The following is a 16,848-nucleotide window of genomic DNA, read 5'->3' as shown; positions in this document are numbered from 1 at the left end:
TCCGTGTGAAGCAACACAGCATGGAGACAGACTGCCAGAGGAGATAATATATGAACCAGGAGTCTACCCACTCTGACACTTGATTCCACTGAGCTCTCCTTCCGAGGGAGAGAAATGCCACAAACACAGCCTCCAGAGACCAGGACACAACTGTGAAATCACACTTTAAATGTTACTCCACAGGGTAGCCAAAGCAGTGCAGCTGTCCCATGTGTGGGATTTTCAGTCCTTTGAAGGGGGAGGGTCTTGCAGTTCTGGTACTGTGACCATTCCAATCAGAAACACGTTCTGCCAGCCAAAAATGCAGTTATTGTTTCTTGATAATAAATATCACATGAGAACCATCAAAACAAAATATATATATATGGCCCATGTGGAAAGCCAAGCAGGTCCCGCAGAAAGCCAACACTTTATGGATGTTTGTCTGTTTTTCACCAGTTTTCGGAAGAGTTTAAAATATGAGTGTTCCCCTATAAATTGTACATTACTATCCAGTTAATCTCCATTCCCTGCTCCTCTCCAGCTGTGCTCGATGAGACCAAAGACCCATCTAGTTCAGTATCATGTCCACACAGGAGCCAACCAGTTGGCCTTGGAAAGGCTACAGGCATAAAATATCCTCTGCACCAATTTCGAGTTTGTTCCAACCCCATTAAACACTTGATAATCCATCTATTTTTGTACCCTGTATAATACTGCTGCTGCTATCTTGTGGTAGCCATAGATTTGGAAAGCATACGAGATACTGTATGTTATGCAGTCTTCATTCATTTTTCCCAGGTGCCTGTGAAACCGTACTATTTTGGTGCTCACGCCAATCTTCCTTATACTGCCTGAGAGAGCTTCTTAGCACGCTTCTACATTGCTGAGGTAGGACATGCAGTTGCTAGACTGTAACCTAATATGTCTGATATTAAACCCCCTCACTGTATAATGTGTTGAAACCTGCAAGACCAAGCTGTTGCTAACCCTCTCTCCTTACAGCTCATAATGTTGTAGCCTTTTAGAGTTACAGAGAAGAGACTGCTACATAGCTCAAGGTGCACACTGGATATTTTCCCAGGAGCTGCAGAGTATAGAACCTCATGTACTGGAAAATGGCTCCTTGTCATAAACATTTTAAAGGCATGCATCAATGCAGCCCCTCACTTTATTAAGAATGCCCGTTTTCAATGAAGGATAATATAAATTCCTCATTTTTCAACCACTCTAAAAGACAGTTTCTCTTGTGGGAAACAAACTGAAATGCGACACCAATAGAATTGGCTCAGCTGTTGGTTCTTGTATATATATTGAATCATTATAGCGAATGGAAGAAGCTATGTTTCAAGCATGCTCTCCTGCCCCTCATATAGCTCACTGTATGCTTTCCATCAGGGTAATAATCATAGTCTAAGAACAGGTGGACATTGCTGAAACAGTTGCCCAAAGGCCAAGAATGTTTCCTTTCTGTTTTACACAAAGACATGGCAACTGAAGTTGTTGTCCCTCAGCTCCACACAAGATGTTGTCAAAGTTAAAACGAGACTTCTCTCTGTGTGTGTATGAAGAGTCAAGGGTTGGAATGCTGATTTTATCCTGCTATACACTGCCCACAGCTCCTTCCTCGCAATGAAAGCAGCATGTGGTCCAGAAATACACATTCTATTCTAGGGTTCCTTCTGCTTCTATTTCTGTTATTACTCAGAGTTTGTATTTTTATTCTATTAAGACAGACATTTATAACAGCTGGAGGTAGCTTTTAGAATGCCAAGAGCTTAATTTGAACAATGCCTTTTCGCTTTGCTTATTATTAATGTTCCCACTGCTGCTTACTGTCTGAGGAATGTTGATCCGTTCATTTAATGAATAGTACTGAGCTTTTAGATGGGACATGGTGGCACTGCGGGTTTAACCACAAGCCTCTGGGCTGCAAGGTTGAAAGACCAGCAGTGTGAATCCACGTGATGGAGTGAGTTCCCGTCACTTGTCGCAGCTCCTGCCAGCCTAGCAGTTCAAAAGCATGTAGACATGTGAGTAGATAAATAGGTACCACCTCGGTGGGAAGGTAATGGCGTTCCCTGTCTAGTCGCGCTGGCCACATGACCACAGAAACTGTCTAGGGACAAATGCTGGCTCTACGGCTTGGAAACGAGGATGAGCACCGCCCCCTAGAGTTGGACAAGTTGGACAATTTGTCAAGGGGAACCTTTCCCTTACGGAACTTTTATTGATCTAAAGATTAACCTAAATTAATTTAGCAAGACTGTGAGCACTTTAACAAAAAGAAGGCATTCTAAGAATACCTTTTCATTTTGAATGTGTTGTTTGTGAAGTTGCTAATGCAGGACGAAAAGTTGAAAAGAGGCATTTTAAAACCAAATGTGAATTCTAAATATAGAGTTTTCTATCTGATTTACAGTTGAAGGAAATGTGTAGCATTATATAGGAATTCACCATGGCAAGGATACCTAAAATGAAGTCAGCTTTGTACCCTTTTGCTATTTGTTTCTAAACAAAAGTGAAGCATAGAACAACAAATTGTGTTCTAGCGTGTATCTGAAATTTGCAGAGGGCAGCCATGTCTGTGTGAAAGTTGGCAATCCAGATGAATTTTGTGAATGATCTGATGAAATATATATTAGACATATTCTCCACATTTTGGAGAACATATCAATGATTTCTGACCATCACAAAATTCAGGACATTATCTTTATTATACACAAATATTATCTTAAATTGCCTACTTGCACAATAAATTCAAACTTAGTGATGCAGTGTTGCTTGGATACAGATGACAAGATTGCTTCCTATACTTGTGTTTTGGAAGGAACCTTTGAGAACTCACAGTTAGTCAAGAGTTTTTTTTTTTTTTACATGAATAACGAATTAAGGAAGTTATTGAAATAAAGGTCTAAATCTATGCTAGTAATATTTTAGAAAATTAATGATGTGATAGATAAGTGGAGTTTTCTTGTTTGTAAAAAACCAGACAGATAATTTTCTGTCAGAATTAAGGAATGTGCGTCAAAAAATAATCAGCACCAAATTCTCTTAAATCAATGACAATTCATATTGCATCTTATTTCATTTCAATATTTCATATTGCATCTTATTTCATTTCAATATTTCATATTGCATCTTATTTCATTAATTAGCTCTTGTTTCCCTCCATGCAACAGGGACAGGTTGCCCTAAAATTCCTCTTAGAAACAAGTGTCATGTGTGCATTTCTGGATGGTTCTGAATTCTTCATCAGTTTACCAATGGGTGACATTTAAAATATTTTTTCTCGTCTGATTTCTTTCTTAATTATAATAGCTTGAAATTTCCTTCTGTTATCCACTGAGCTTCTAGTTCTTTAAGGAGTGAATACCTGGAACAGGGAGCAGTGTGCATCGTGTTTATTTTTATGAACCTTTCCCAATAAATTTAAAGTCCAGATCGATGGCCATATTAGGTTTAGCCTTGTTAAGTCTAATAATGCAATTCCAGTCAATAAATGTTCATTGTTCGTATCACTGAACATATTTCAACAGCATCTTGTATGCAAATAACTTGGTATATGATTACTAGCTGCCCCCAAACTTACCATCCTGTTGATCCTTGGAGAACTCGATCTGTTAGAAAGAAATCAATCACAAAAAAAACCCTTAAAATTTTTTGAATTGGAATTTAGAGCATCTAGGTTGCTCCTTGAAACATCTCCTCAAGATGCAAAGAAAAAGAATGGATTGATCTTCAGGAGTAGCTGAGATGCCATCAGGCTGTTAATGGAATAGATGCTTGCTGAAGCTAACAAGCACACATCATTTGATGTTCTGTGTAATTAATCACATCAGTATGCAGGAAATTGAATTCATGTTCCACTTACCATTAATCTGATCAGCGCTGAAGGACTGCATTTAGGCCAAGAAAGAGAAGAAAAAGAAAAGGAAAAAGCTAGTACTTTGGGGGGGAAATTGCACTGACAGACAAAAGTTGCATATATCTTATAGGTAATATCTTCTCACATAAATGAACATATATCTTATAGGTAATATCTTCTCACATAAATGAACTAGGGCATGAATGAACTCTGTTAGTATCTAATAGATTCCAATGCAATTGGCATATAAAGTTCATCCTTTCACCTTACAGTAGAAAGAGATAGATAGATCTAAATAGAAATAGGCAGAGCATGACCTATAGCCTAAAGAAGCAAATACCTTTTTGAAAAATAATAATTAACTATAATTGTATGCCCTCAAATGTGCAATGGTAATTGATAATGTCATTGAACAACTAGTATTACTTTTAGAAGAATGAAAAAGGAAATAAATTCAAGTTGCGGTCCTATATACCACTCATCAAAGGATAAACCACATTGACTTGGGTAGGACTCATATCTGAACAGACACACATAATATTGCATTGCTAGAGACTGATGTGTCTGATATTTAAATGTATATGTACATTTTAATTAGTTGTTCATTGATTATTTGTACCCTGTTTCCCTGAAAATAAGATCTAACCTGAAAATAAGCCCTAGTGTGATTTTTCAGGATGCTCGTAATATAAACCCTACCCTCCAAAATAAGCCCTAGTTAAGTGAAACCCTGCCCTCCACCACTGTGCTGCAAGCAGAAGATGACATGACTGTATTTGAATAAATGTAGATTGTTGTACATAAAAAAACACAAAACATCCCCTGGAAATAAGCCCTACTGCTTTTTTGGAGCAAAAATTAATATAAGACCCTGTCTTATTTTCTGGGAAACATGGTACGTTCCTCTGCACAGCTATTTTAACAAACACAAACCACAGACTATAGCTAATAATACATATATCTTGTGCAAGCTACCACATAACCCAGCTCGTCCGCATGAATCCTAACACATTAACACTAAGACCTGTCTGTAACACTATACATAGATTCCTGCCTTAGTTGGTAGGGCACGACACTACTCAACCACACACTAAGTTAGTTTCCTTTTTCTCTTATGCTATTTTAATTAGCACAGACGGAAATTACAATGATCAATAAAATCACTATGCAGAACTTTTTTTTTCACAAACCCACCATGATTGCGAAAGTTGGAAAGGAAGAGGAGGAGCACCGACAAGGCCAGTGGAATTAGCCGCAAGATGTGCGAATCCCTGAAAGTGGTCCTGATGCCTGGCCTTAAGATCTCTTATTTAAGGGAGGGTTGTGACATCACAAGCAGGATTAAGTGTCGGAAAGCGGTGGCCACACCCCCTTAGAGAGTTCTTTAGCTTTCTTAGGGCAAAGGGAAAGAAGGATCCGTTTCTTGATGGACCTCTTGTATGGGCTATTTTTAGGGAGCTGGAAAGAGGGCAGGGGAGCTGCTCATTTGCTTCCCTGAGCTTGAATCTTGTCAGCACTTTTTTTGGTCTGCTGCATAAAGATGGAATATTCCACATGGACTCTCCCTTGAGATTTCTCCTTTGGGGAGGATGCCTGCTTATCTAAGGAGAGATCAAGTTGGCCAGGAAGGGTATTGCTGCAAGTGCCTCTCTAGCTGGCTAGTGTTAACATTTTATGCATAGATTTGACATCTCTGGTACTGAGAAAGAATGACACTTTCTAGCCAGCAGATTAAGAAGCTTAATCCCAGTTCTCACATATCAATGGGACAGTTTCCCTTGCTCTCATTGGGTATTGTCCACTCACCAGTTAGGCCACTAACTGGAAGTGGAGTGATTTTGATTATTTCCTTTGACACCAATGCGATTAATCCATTCTGACATCCTAAATGAGCCCTTTTGCCTGGTTTGTAAATTGCAACATCCTTTGTATAATGCACAGCCTAATCTATGCAGACCTATGTTGAGGGGGTTTACCCACATATACAGTAAGTGCACATAGGATTATAGAATCAGATACAGTGAATCAATGCAATTGTCCAGTCCTGGGTCCATGTTTTAAGAAGAACATAGACAAGCAGACAAGGGAAACAAAGATGAGCTGAGCTGTGAAAAGCCATGTATATTTTACATGACGAGACCTAGTATCTGCCACCAAAGCCTACAGTACTTCAGTCTGGCATAGTAAATGCCACATCACATGAAGATTAATTCACAAAGCATGTTTATTACAGGGAATGGATTCTGCCATCATCTGACAGTGATTTAACATGATCCAACCGCAATGCATGGATTGCAAGGGTGGCAGTTTGGTAGTTTTAGGCTCAAATATTACTTCTTTTATTCCTAAATGTGGTGAGTCAGTAGATTCCCTCTTGAGAGGTGGCTGGATGTATTCCCATTGCCCTGCACATCATGGCTGAATAGTTAGGGCGAGTGACTGAAGCCAGTGTATATCAAACATTTGTATTTTATTTTGTTCTGACATAAAGGAGTGGGTCCAGTCTTTAGGATGTAATTGAATGCCTTGCTCATGTTGATCTGTGATCTCAGCCATTCTTCCTGAGCTTCCATAAACTTGTATTTACACGATTATCATGATAATTTCATAGATAAAAACATATAATGTGCGTGGTTTTCGGAACATGAGGTCCATCTAGTCCATGACAGGGAGAAATCTGTTTCTCTCTTTGTGATTTTAAACAAAAACTAGAGGAGATAATGTAAAGTTGGTAGAGCAAGGGTGGCAGTTTGGTAGTTTTAGGCTCAAATATTACTTCTTTTATTCCTAAATGTGGTGAGTCAGTAGATTCCCTCTTGAGAGGTGGCTGGATGTATTCCCATTGCCCTGCACATCATGGCTGAATAGTTAGGGCGAGTGACTCCCATTATTCGTAGTTCGTGCTATTAATAAAAATCCCCAATGGCTGGTGCTGCTAACAATGGATTAATGAGGGAGGAGCCATGTTTATAGGCAGGGAGATATATGGATTGTACCATCAGTTCTTACGTAAATTAAGTAAATTATTAGGAAGTTTTTTTACTTATTGAGGTGCAGGACAACTGCCACTCCTCTACTATGGTAAAAATCTCAACAGGTGAGACCCTTATAAGACACGTTCACCAAACAGGAATGAATAATGGTAACCAATAATTTTAAACTCCAGAATGGATGCTAAGTTACAGCTCATTGGCTGTTTAATGGTACACAAAAATGAGACCAGAGCAAAGCATCCAAAGCGGTAGCAGGATGTACACATGCAACCCTATATCATCACATCTTACCCTTAAACAAACTGTGATAATAATGTATTACTTTGGCAAATGAAGAATGCCTCCGAGAGACTTAATGGGAAGTGGGGGAAACTGTTGGCTTCCTCGTAGGGGTGATTACATTGACAAATGATGTGGGAAATGCTGCAGGGTGAGGATGGTTAGATTCATATTATTTCCCATAAACTACACAATATTTATGTGTAATCAGCTTGGAGTCCCCGCCTCCAACTGCACTTTTTCTCCTCCACTACTGGGGCTTCTGATTTTTTTTGAATCAAATGCATTCCCATCAGTTTAGATGGTGTGCTATCTTGAGCCAATGTAGAGGGGTTTTTAGCTGTTGGATTTAAAGCCATTCCCACCAGGTCCAGCAGCAGGATGGTGGAGAAATTGGCTCTCCTGTTTGAGTCCTCTTCTCCCACCCCCAACCTGGTGCCTTGTTTGGTTTTCATCTTTCCTCCCATTCCATTCTGCTTCTTTCCTTCTTTTTTATATTAAATGCTTGCTAATCTAGTGCTAGGCCGCTAGCTGACCAAAGCGAGGGTAGGGGTGGGGAGGAGAGAGCAAGCAATCAGCAGAGAGAGAGGACGTTTGCTCTAATCTTCGGATCCTCTTTAAGGAGAAGGCAGGGTGAAAAATATGTTAAATAAATAAATGATGTTGCCTGCAAATCTGGCCAGAGCAAAACTGTTGTACTAGAAACAAGGCCGAACTGAAAACTTCCTCCTGTCTCTCCCCTGATTCCTTGCTTTGTGTTTTTCATCATTGTGTTAGGACAGCAAGTCTTTTAAGAGAGAGAGAGAGAGAGAGAGAAAGAGAGAGAGAGAGAGAGATGGAATGGTCAAAGCACAAATACTCTCTTTCATGATGATAGGTAAAGGTAAAGGTTCCCCTTGACAATTTTTGTCCAGTCATGTTCGACTCTAGGGGGCGGTGCTCATACCCGTTTCCAAGCCATAGAGCCAGCGTTTGTCCGAAGACAATCTTCCGTGGTCACATGGCCAGAGCGACTTAGACACGGAACGCTGTTACCTTCCCACCGAGGTGGTCCCTATTTATCTACTTGCATTTACATGCTTTCGAACTGCTAGGTTGGCAGGAGCTGGGACAAGCGACGGGCGCTTACTCCGTCGCGTGGATTCGATCTTACGACTGCTGGTCTTCTGACCCTGCAGCACAGGCTTCTGCGGTTTAGCCCACAGCGCCACCACGTCCCACCTTTTCATGATGATACAGACAGAATATTTCCCAGATATCACAGTGAAGATTTCAATCTCTCAGAAACAGTGAAAATGGTATTATAAGATTGAGCCATAGGGGGGTTGTAATCTGAGCAGGATCCCACCATCATTTTGGACTGAAGCTGCCCATAGTCCATGAGCTGTCCATAGACTGAACTCTTTGTTTGCCAGAATAACAGTGCCATATTATATATGGCTACTTAGAAGAAGGTCCTACTGAATTCAACGTAGCCAACTCTTTACTGGAGCCTTAAACACTGAAAAGAAGCAGTACTAGCCCATTTGGGTCTTCTATTAAGAGGTGTAAGACAAAAACTATAAGAACATACTAGAGATGAGGCCTTAATTGGAATATAATTAGTGCCCTCCTTGATATAGTCCAGTGTGGAGTCAGTAGTACATTGATGGCTGGGGGAAAAAAGAGTCATTACAGTGTCCCTATTTTAAGAGTAGACTAGGATTTGCAACAGAGAAGCATGCCTTGAGGAGTAAAAATGTTTCAGCCTGTTACAGAAAAGATTGTAACATACAAACCAAACAAATTGCTTAAGACAAGGTGTTCCACAGCTGGGAAGCCACCACCAAAAAGGCCCTCTATCTTGTGACAGATAGCATGTTTCTGATAAAGTTGGAGGCTGGAGAAGAGCTTCCACAGGAGATGGAAAGGCATGAGTTTTGCCAACTGTTCTTTCTGCATCAAAGATGTTACAACTTGGAAGGGGGAACAGTGCAGGGCAAATTCTGCGTTTTAGCTTTTGAAAGGTACCATGATGACCTCTACTGGCTTCATAAGTTAATTGCAGGTAGATCAGGCAACTTTGGCAGCCTTTTGTACAGTCACAAACACGGAGGGATGAATGGTGAGAGAGATTATATAAACAGGGCCAACTAACCAACAAACCCCACTTGTATATAAAAACCACATCTGAATTAGTGGATGGGAGTAGAGTTGCAATCAGTTGACTCTGGAATATAATGTCCTTCCCTCAAAAGTTGGTTTTCAGATGCACTAGTCCGGTGGTTCTCAAACTGGGGTCCCCAGACGGTCTTGGACTGCAGTTCCCAGAAGCCTTCACCACTTGCTGTGCTGGCCAGGATTTCTGGGTGTTGCAGTCCAAGAACATTTGGGGACCCCAGTCTGAGAACCACTGCACTAGCCCATCCTCCACCATTTTCTTAGCAGCTTTCCTATTCCTTTTCTTTTGAAAGTGCATTTTTAAATTCTCTTTCATTTTTCACACAATTGAAACTGAATCCATAGTTCAAGCTTCCTCTCAATCATAATGTTATTTAAACCGATAAGGTTGGCTTCTCACAAGGGGTGCATGAATGGATGTGGAATTCAGTAGAATTCCATTTCTAGAAGCCACATAGCTTAATTACTCTGAGGTAAGGTGATGAAAAAGGAGACAAAATTCCCCGTCATGGAAGCAGGTGAGATATACCAAAGAAATTATAAAGGACCATGATAGATGCACTGGTTTCCCCCCCCCCCCCCGGATCTCACCAATTACATAAAAAGAAGGGACCTGATTTCTATATCAAAATATGCTTGTCTCACAGAAAAGGAAAACAAAGATCTTCTTCTCTGATCCAGGACATGAGCCAGGTTGAGGTGATGGAACAGAGTAAGAGGTGGAATAGGGTTCAGTCCTCATACGTTTGCCCCCCCCCTTTGATGACTCATCCTGGTTCTTCACATGAATGTGAGAGATTTGTGGATAAACAAATATGACTGTTCACATCACTTCTTATTTGGCCTCGTCATAAATAAAAGGAAAACGGAAATGGGAAATAAAGGGGGCTTGACAGATGAAAGGATTTTAAGTTTAGAAATGACAAAGAAATTACTGTCAGGGATCCTATCTCACAATATTAGAGGCCAAAGAGTAAGTGTGTGTGTGTGTGTGTGTGTGTGTGTGTGTGTGTGTGTGTGTGTGTGTGCGCGCACACACACACACACGTGTGTGTGTGTGTCTGAGAGTGAGTGAGAGAGAGAGAGAGAGAGAGAGACAGAAACAGATGCCATACTACCGACTTGCACAGAGAAAACAAGATCAACTGTGAAAAGAAATAAAGATGCAATATGAGAACAGTGTTATTTTTGTCCATGATGATAGTGCTCATCTTTGAATACCACTTTGGGTTTTACACTCATATTTTAGGGAACAGAGGCTAGAAAACAGACTGAAACATTGTAACTGGAATTGAAAGACTGCAGCATTTGGGGCTTTTTAGTCTAGAGAAAAGGCACCTGAGGGGGGACATGATTGAGACGTATAAAATTATGCAGGGGGTGGATAAAGTGGATAGAGGGAAACTCTTTTCCCTCACACACAATACCAGAACCAGGGGACATCTACTCAAATTGAATGTTGGGAAAGTGAGAGCAGACAAAAGAAAAGATTTCTTTATCCAGTGTGTTGTTAGTCTGTGGAACTCCTTGCCATAGGATGTGGTGCTGGCATCTGGCCGAGATGCCTTTAAAAGGGGCTTGGACAGATTTCTGGAGGAAAAGTCCATCGCAGGTCACAAGCTATGATGGGGATGTATAATATCCAGGCTTAAAAGGGAGGTACCTACATATGCCAGATGCAGGGGAGGGTTCTCAGGAGACAGGTATCTTAAGTTGTCTCGTGTGATCCCAGAGGCATCTGGTGGGGCCCCTGTGAGATACAGGAAGCTGGACTAAATGGGCCCTTGGCCTCATCCAGCAGGGCTCTTCTTATGTTCTTATGATTTTTAAAAACCTACTGCATATTTTTTTGGGGGGGGGAATCAAGTTTAAACAAACTAGGACAGAAAGCTCACTCCATGCTTTGCTAATATTTTAAGGGGTGTTTTTGTCCAGGAGTACCTTGAGAAATATAACCCCGCCTGCAGTCCAAGGTGGAACAGTCTGCTCTGTTACCTCAGTGTGTTCCCTTACTATCCTGCATGCATATATTGGATGTGTCCTCTCCAGCTCCAGTCTTGTGTATATTTATATACTATCTGGTGTTCACAGGGCTGCACACAGGCTAAAAGTGAAGGCTTCTAGTCATGTTAACTTTCACACAATGGAGAGGGATGATGTATAGCACATATAGTGACAGCTGATGCTCAGAATCTATTAGGGGTCTAGAACATAATTCAAAGTTATGGGAAATACAATACATTACTTTCACCTGAAATATAGTTTACATATATTTCACCTACATGGGTGCCTCTGCAGACTGTGGGAATAAATTTAACCAATCACAACTTTCTTTTAAAGACTGGAACAAATACAGCATTTAGAAGGACACAACTTGTTGTACCTTTGCCACACTGAAACCAAGGGGAAGATAGACTAGGCTAGAATTTTGTCTCTGAAATGCTCAAGGCTTTAAAAATGATTATTACCAGTAGAGGTTTTGTTGTTGTTGTTTTAACACGGCAGAGGTTTAGCCTTCACAAGCAGCATAAGAAGACAAGAGGGGATGGATGTGATGATCCATAGGATCCTTGTCAGCTCTGTAGTTCTAAGATAATGATGATGAAGAGGAGAGTATGCTTACTCAGAAGTAAATCGCATTGAAATGTCTGCAATCCTCAACATATTCCTACATAATGGGAATCACTTCCAAGTAAACATGTGCAGGACTACATTATGAGGCCCACTAAAAGCAGTTCAGTTATGACTATCTTCTTCCATTGTTTCAGTGGGATTTATATAATAATGGTAGATATGTTTTACTAGAGTCCCATTAGTTCAGCTTGGCTTTTGGCTAAGTGTAAGTGAAGCCTCCATCCCAATTATCTTCAGCTGGATCAGAGCCCTTGTCTATACATTCATGCAACCTCTATTTTTTTAGGGTCTCCTTAAGCAGACAGATATACTGCTTTTAATGGAAAATATTAAATTTATGTATTCCCATTATGTTAATAGAAAATCCATTATGCTCCAACATGAAATATGATAGCCCATGGGCTATCGATGTCCAGAGGTCTGGGGGCCACACATCCATCAATCTTGGAAGGTTGCACCTGCACTTACACCCTCCATTTTCCCCCTCCTTTTTACCACGTTAACTGAAAAAAGCCTCCTTACATCCTCTAGTGGCAATTGGAAAAAAAACATTTTGGAGAATGTGGAGGGGAATGGGGGAGGGTTTAACACATTGCAATATTTCCTCAATATGCACTAGAGGCCACAGGAGAAGCATTCTGGACATCTAAAAAAATTAGTTCTTATGGATGTGGGCCACAATTTCCCCTTTTTCCTCAGTTAGTCACTTTGACACCTGTGGGCTCCAAATACACATAAAGTCATCTTGTCACAATCAAGAATGAATTAATCTACAGCAGCAACTGTAAGTGAAAATCCAGCTACAACAATGAATACCAGAAAACTGTGGAAAAGACCTTGTTCTTGTGTTCAAAAGGAAAGTTAGCAGGGCTGATTTTGACTGTGTTGCTCTTGGATTTACGAGACTTTAAGCGAGAGCCCAAAGGCTGCTTTAAACATTTCCATTCCTTTGTTAGTTTCCATTCTTAATCTGCAAGGCACAAAATCATGAAGAAACACCATGCTGGTGGCATTTAAAGTGAACTCCATGAGGGACAAGTGTCTTTGATGTGCCTCCCAGTGGTCATGTTGAAGCATTAACATGATCAGTGGTATTTGTCACTTGCAACATATTTCAGCTTGTAACCAGCAAGAGCCAAATATATCTCCAAGGAGCATATGTGAAGCCTGCTGTTGGGTATCTCCTTACATATCTTATTCCTTTGATAGTCACTGTCTAAATATATCTGCTCCTTCCAAAGATTGATCCTTCAATCACAGTATCAGGAAAGTTCAGAACTCGCAAAAGTTCCCTTTTGGACTACATCTCCCAGAATCTCCCGGGCAGTAGGGCCATGGCCATAGTTCAAAAAAAGGTTTAAGAATCCTCAAACAATATCTGAAAGACAGCCTACTCTTCAGCTATTTCAATGTATTGGCACAAATGAGTCAAGCTTGGATACCTAAACCACTACCTGGTATTTGGTTGGCATACACATACATAATTGGACATACTTGCTATAAAAGTCCTGTTCCATCTAGGAACATACTGGATTTGGGATCCCCACTCTGAGATACTGGACTAGAAGAATGTGGAGATGGATATGCTAACAAAACTGTTAACTGAGTTTCCACTGGGCTGGCACTCCAGTGTTGAAGATGAAACCCAGTGTGGCTTGATCATATAGCCAACAGCCACACTGGCATGGCCAGTTCCCATAAATGTACAGTACAAGTCCTTGTTATGCATGATCTGGTTTTCCTATCTAGGAAACAGATCCCAATGTTATTATAGGCACCTGGAGCCTTTTCCATAAGGAATAGCCATCACTACTGTATTAACATCTGAATTTTCCCAGAAATACACAGCATTGGAAGGCCAGCTGAAACCTCCCCATCAGTCTACAATGACATTCCAGCCACCACAGTGCTTTTAAGCAGGATCTTCTTGTTTTTGTTTCCCTACTGGAGACTCTCCCTAGTTGGGGATTGTAAAACAATGGTTTGGTATTAGGATGATGACATGGGGTAACAATGCTATTTATCCTGTGTTTCATAACAATATCCTGTGTATCCCTTTGGTTTTTCAGTCAATCAGTCAAGGAGCATGGTTAAAAGATATATAATAAAGACAATGTCCTAATTGTTGTAAGTAAATGTTTTATAGTAATAAGCACCCAAGTGCAACAAGAGTAATCTTAAAAGTTTCCATAAGGACAGGGACGATTTCTATGCATTAAGCCATTTTAAAAACATTCCATTGGCAGATTTTCCAATTATGCTCGAATATCTCTGATCACATCTTAAACATGGTTTGGAGGATTGCAGAAAACCAATTTCTTTTATTAGACTATCAGTTTCCCATTCTTTGCAACTACTAGATATTGTCTGTCAGTGCAATTTACCTGTTTACCTTCTCTCCTTATGCCATTTGCAGTATTCCTCCGGCAATGACCTAGTTGAGTAGTAATTATAGTGTTTGAAAAAAACATCAAAATGTGCAAACATTTACATATACAATGGCATGCAGATGCTTGATCACACAACTGCAGCACTAAGCAGACATTATCAGGTGTTGAGGAGCAGCCAGTGCAACATTAGTTCTCAAACACGAAGCTGTGAAATTACCTTATTTCAGATCTTACATATTGTCTTAGCTACAAAAAGTCAGCAGAGGTGTCGTGTTAGATGCATCCTTGCAAGGCATGCTTATTTACATACAGCCAACTCAGTATTAACTGTGGAATTTTAATACTGCCTTGCTTTTAGATAGAATTACTACACCATGCAAACACTTTATTACCTCTGAAGCAACCTGTTTTCTAAGCTATTTTGGGCTATCAGCTTCTCCAACTAGCTGCCTTACCAGCTGCTATCTTAAATTTCATGGTATGTCACATATGTATAATGTAAGAAAAATAAATAAAAGCAACTGGCTGAAATCCAGTAGTAAGTTGTGACTGTTTGTTGATTAACTACATTTAAATCCTGACTTTCCCCCAGTGAGTCCAAGGCCAGATACCCATCTGTTCTCCTCAGCACCTCAGCCACAAGCCTTATGAGGTAAGTTAATCCAAGGGAGAGTGGAAAACACAGTGAGCTATAAACCCAGTGAGTTTTAGAGGGAACTTCATCCTGATCATTCCAAGTTCCAGTCCAGTCTTCTAACCATTATACCAGACTGTTTTGTTTTATTTATTTTCCTCTCTTCTGTGCTTCTGCTTAGGAATAGTGGGTCCCGTCCAGGGGGAAAAAAATAACACAAAGCTACATAGCTGTGGCTAGGTCTGCGTATTCTCGGCTGGAAGAGCAGGAAAGTTATACCCATTGCTTTTATTTGAACATGGATAAGGTTGAGGATTGAAAGTGCAGGAGTTTACTCAGAAGCTTGCTTCATTTTTGTAAGGGGGCCATATTCCTAGGCAAGTGTGCATAGGTTTTCAATCTTAGCTATAAGTGTTTTAAATCTTTCTTTTTAGACTCTAAGACAAGAAGAAGGCATAGTGGTAGTTTCAAGTCAAGTCACCCAAGTGCTTTACAGACTGGATAAAAGTGAGAATTGTCCCAATATCTGCTGTTCACGAAGAGCTAGTCTTAAATGCCACAGAATTGCATGTATCACCACTCACACCACTCCTATAAGGTATGCCTGTCTTGCTCCTTAATTTCAGCAGGGCTTAATTCCTAGTTTTGTGTCTTTTATGGCCACTGTGCCTGTTGTACTGTTGGATAAATTTATAACAGCCAGTCCCTTCTTCAATCCTCTGCCGCAGCAACCGGCTTGCCTGCCTGATGTGGCCATGTTTACAGGACACCACTGTGTGGCGCAGGAGAGCCAGCGTGGACCAAGAGATACTTCGAAGAGCTAAAGGAACAGTTCCATCTCCCATAACTGATGCAAAGTAAGAGTCTCACATACCCTTTTACTCCTGTTAAGGAAAGAAATGTGTTTTTTTTTTTTACTAGACCAGAACAGTGTCTTTGCCAGCAGTTATCTTCCACCTGAACACCTGTGCAATGCACAGGGGAGAGTCTCTTGCCACCAACCAGCTCGAGTCAGGAGTTTTGCTGCAGTATTTTAGATCCACTGAAGTTTCCAAGTACTTTAAAAAGGCAGCCTGATGCAGAAGGCACTCAAGTAATCCAAACGGGATGTAACTAAGATGTATGGGCAGATGAGTATGCATAGCTGGCAGACTAGTTTCAAGTTAACCCACTCAGATTCACTCCTGGCCACTGCTGATACTGGGGCATCTGAGGTCAAGGGTGGATCCAGGAACACAGCCAAGCTGCAATCCTGAATTTTCTGGGGGAGACTAACCAGAACAGGTTGTTTCTCTGCCCTGCCTTTCAACTGGCCAAAAGCACCTCTGTCTCATCTAGATGAAACTACATTTTGTCTACCTCATCCCATCCATTATTGACAGCGGAGACCAGTTTAAAACTGAAACAGATTCCAGAATTGGTTGGAAAAGAGAAATAGAGTTAGATATAATCTACATACTGGTGCCACTGAATCCCAAACTCCAGACAACCTCCCCTAATGCTTTTATGCTCAACCTTGGGCCTCCAGATGTTCTTGGACTTCAACTCCCAGAAATCCTGGCCAGCAGAGGTGGTGGTGAAGGCTTCTGGGAGTTGCAGTCCAAGAACATTGGGAGGCCCAAGGTTGGGGGCCACTGGTGTAGGGGACAGAAGGACTCTGACAGTAGAGCCATCATTAGTAATTTTGGTCCCTAGGTCAAAATCGCCCACAAATTTCTGCAGGGGCTAGCTCTTGAGGTTGTGGCCAGAGCTAAAGGCAGGCACACCTGTGCAGCCCAAGCTTGCCCATCTGCAGCAGCAAGTAAAGTGCCACGCAGAGGCTCTTCACCAAGCCCGGCTCAGACACACCCTTTCAACCCTTGGATGCTGCTGGAAAAAGAACTTTAAAAGGAATGAACAGTGTGCAGCACT

General features: G+C 40.9%; 1 protein-coding gene across 2 annotated transcripts in view; it reads right to left on the bottom strand.

Annotated features, from left to right (window-relative positions):
• MYL1 (myosin light chain 1) overlaps nt 1-16,848 on the bottom strand; it is a 39,035-nt gene that overhangs the window by 6,473 nt on the left and 15,714 nt on the right. The window contains exons 1-2 of one of the 2 annotated variants that reach the window (XM_020780676.3): nt 5,042-5,166; nt 3,854-3,878 (exon numbers count right to left, since the gene is read on the bottom strand). In XM_020780676.3, the coding sequence (XP_020636335.1) occupies nt 3,854-3,878; nt 5,042-5,044 (28 nt within the window). In that variant the 5' untranslated portion in view covers nt 5,045-5,166. Of the gene's footprint in view, nt 1-3,571; nt 3,600-3,853; nt 3,879-5,041; nt 5,167-16,848 lie in introns of those variants that run through there. The other variant, XM_020780675.3, reaches the window with a different exon arrangement.

The sequence above is a fragment of the Pogona vitticeps genome, chromosome 1 (genome assembly GCF_051106095.1).
Source record: "Pogona vitticeps strain Pit_001003342236 chromosome 1, PviZW2.1, whole genome shotgun sequence".
NCBI classification, from domain to species: Eukaryota; Metazoa; Chordata; class Lepidosauria; order Squamata; family Agamidae; genus Pogona; species Pogona vitticeps.
This window is presented reverse-complemented; position numbering and strand designations above follow the sequence as displayed.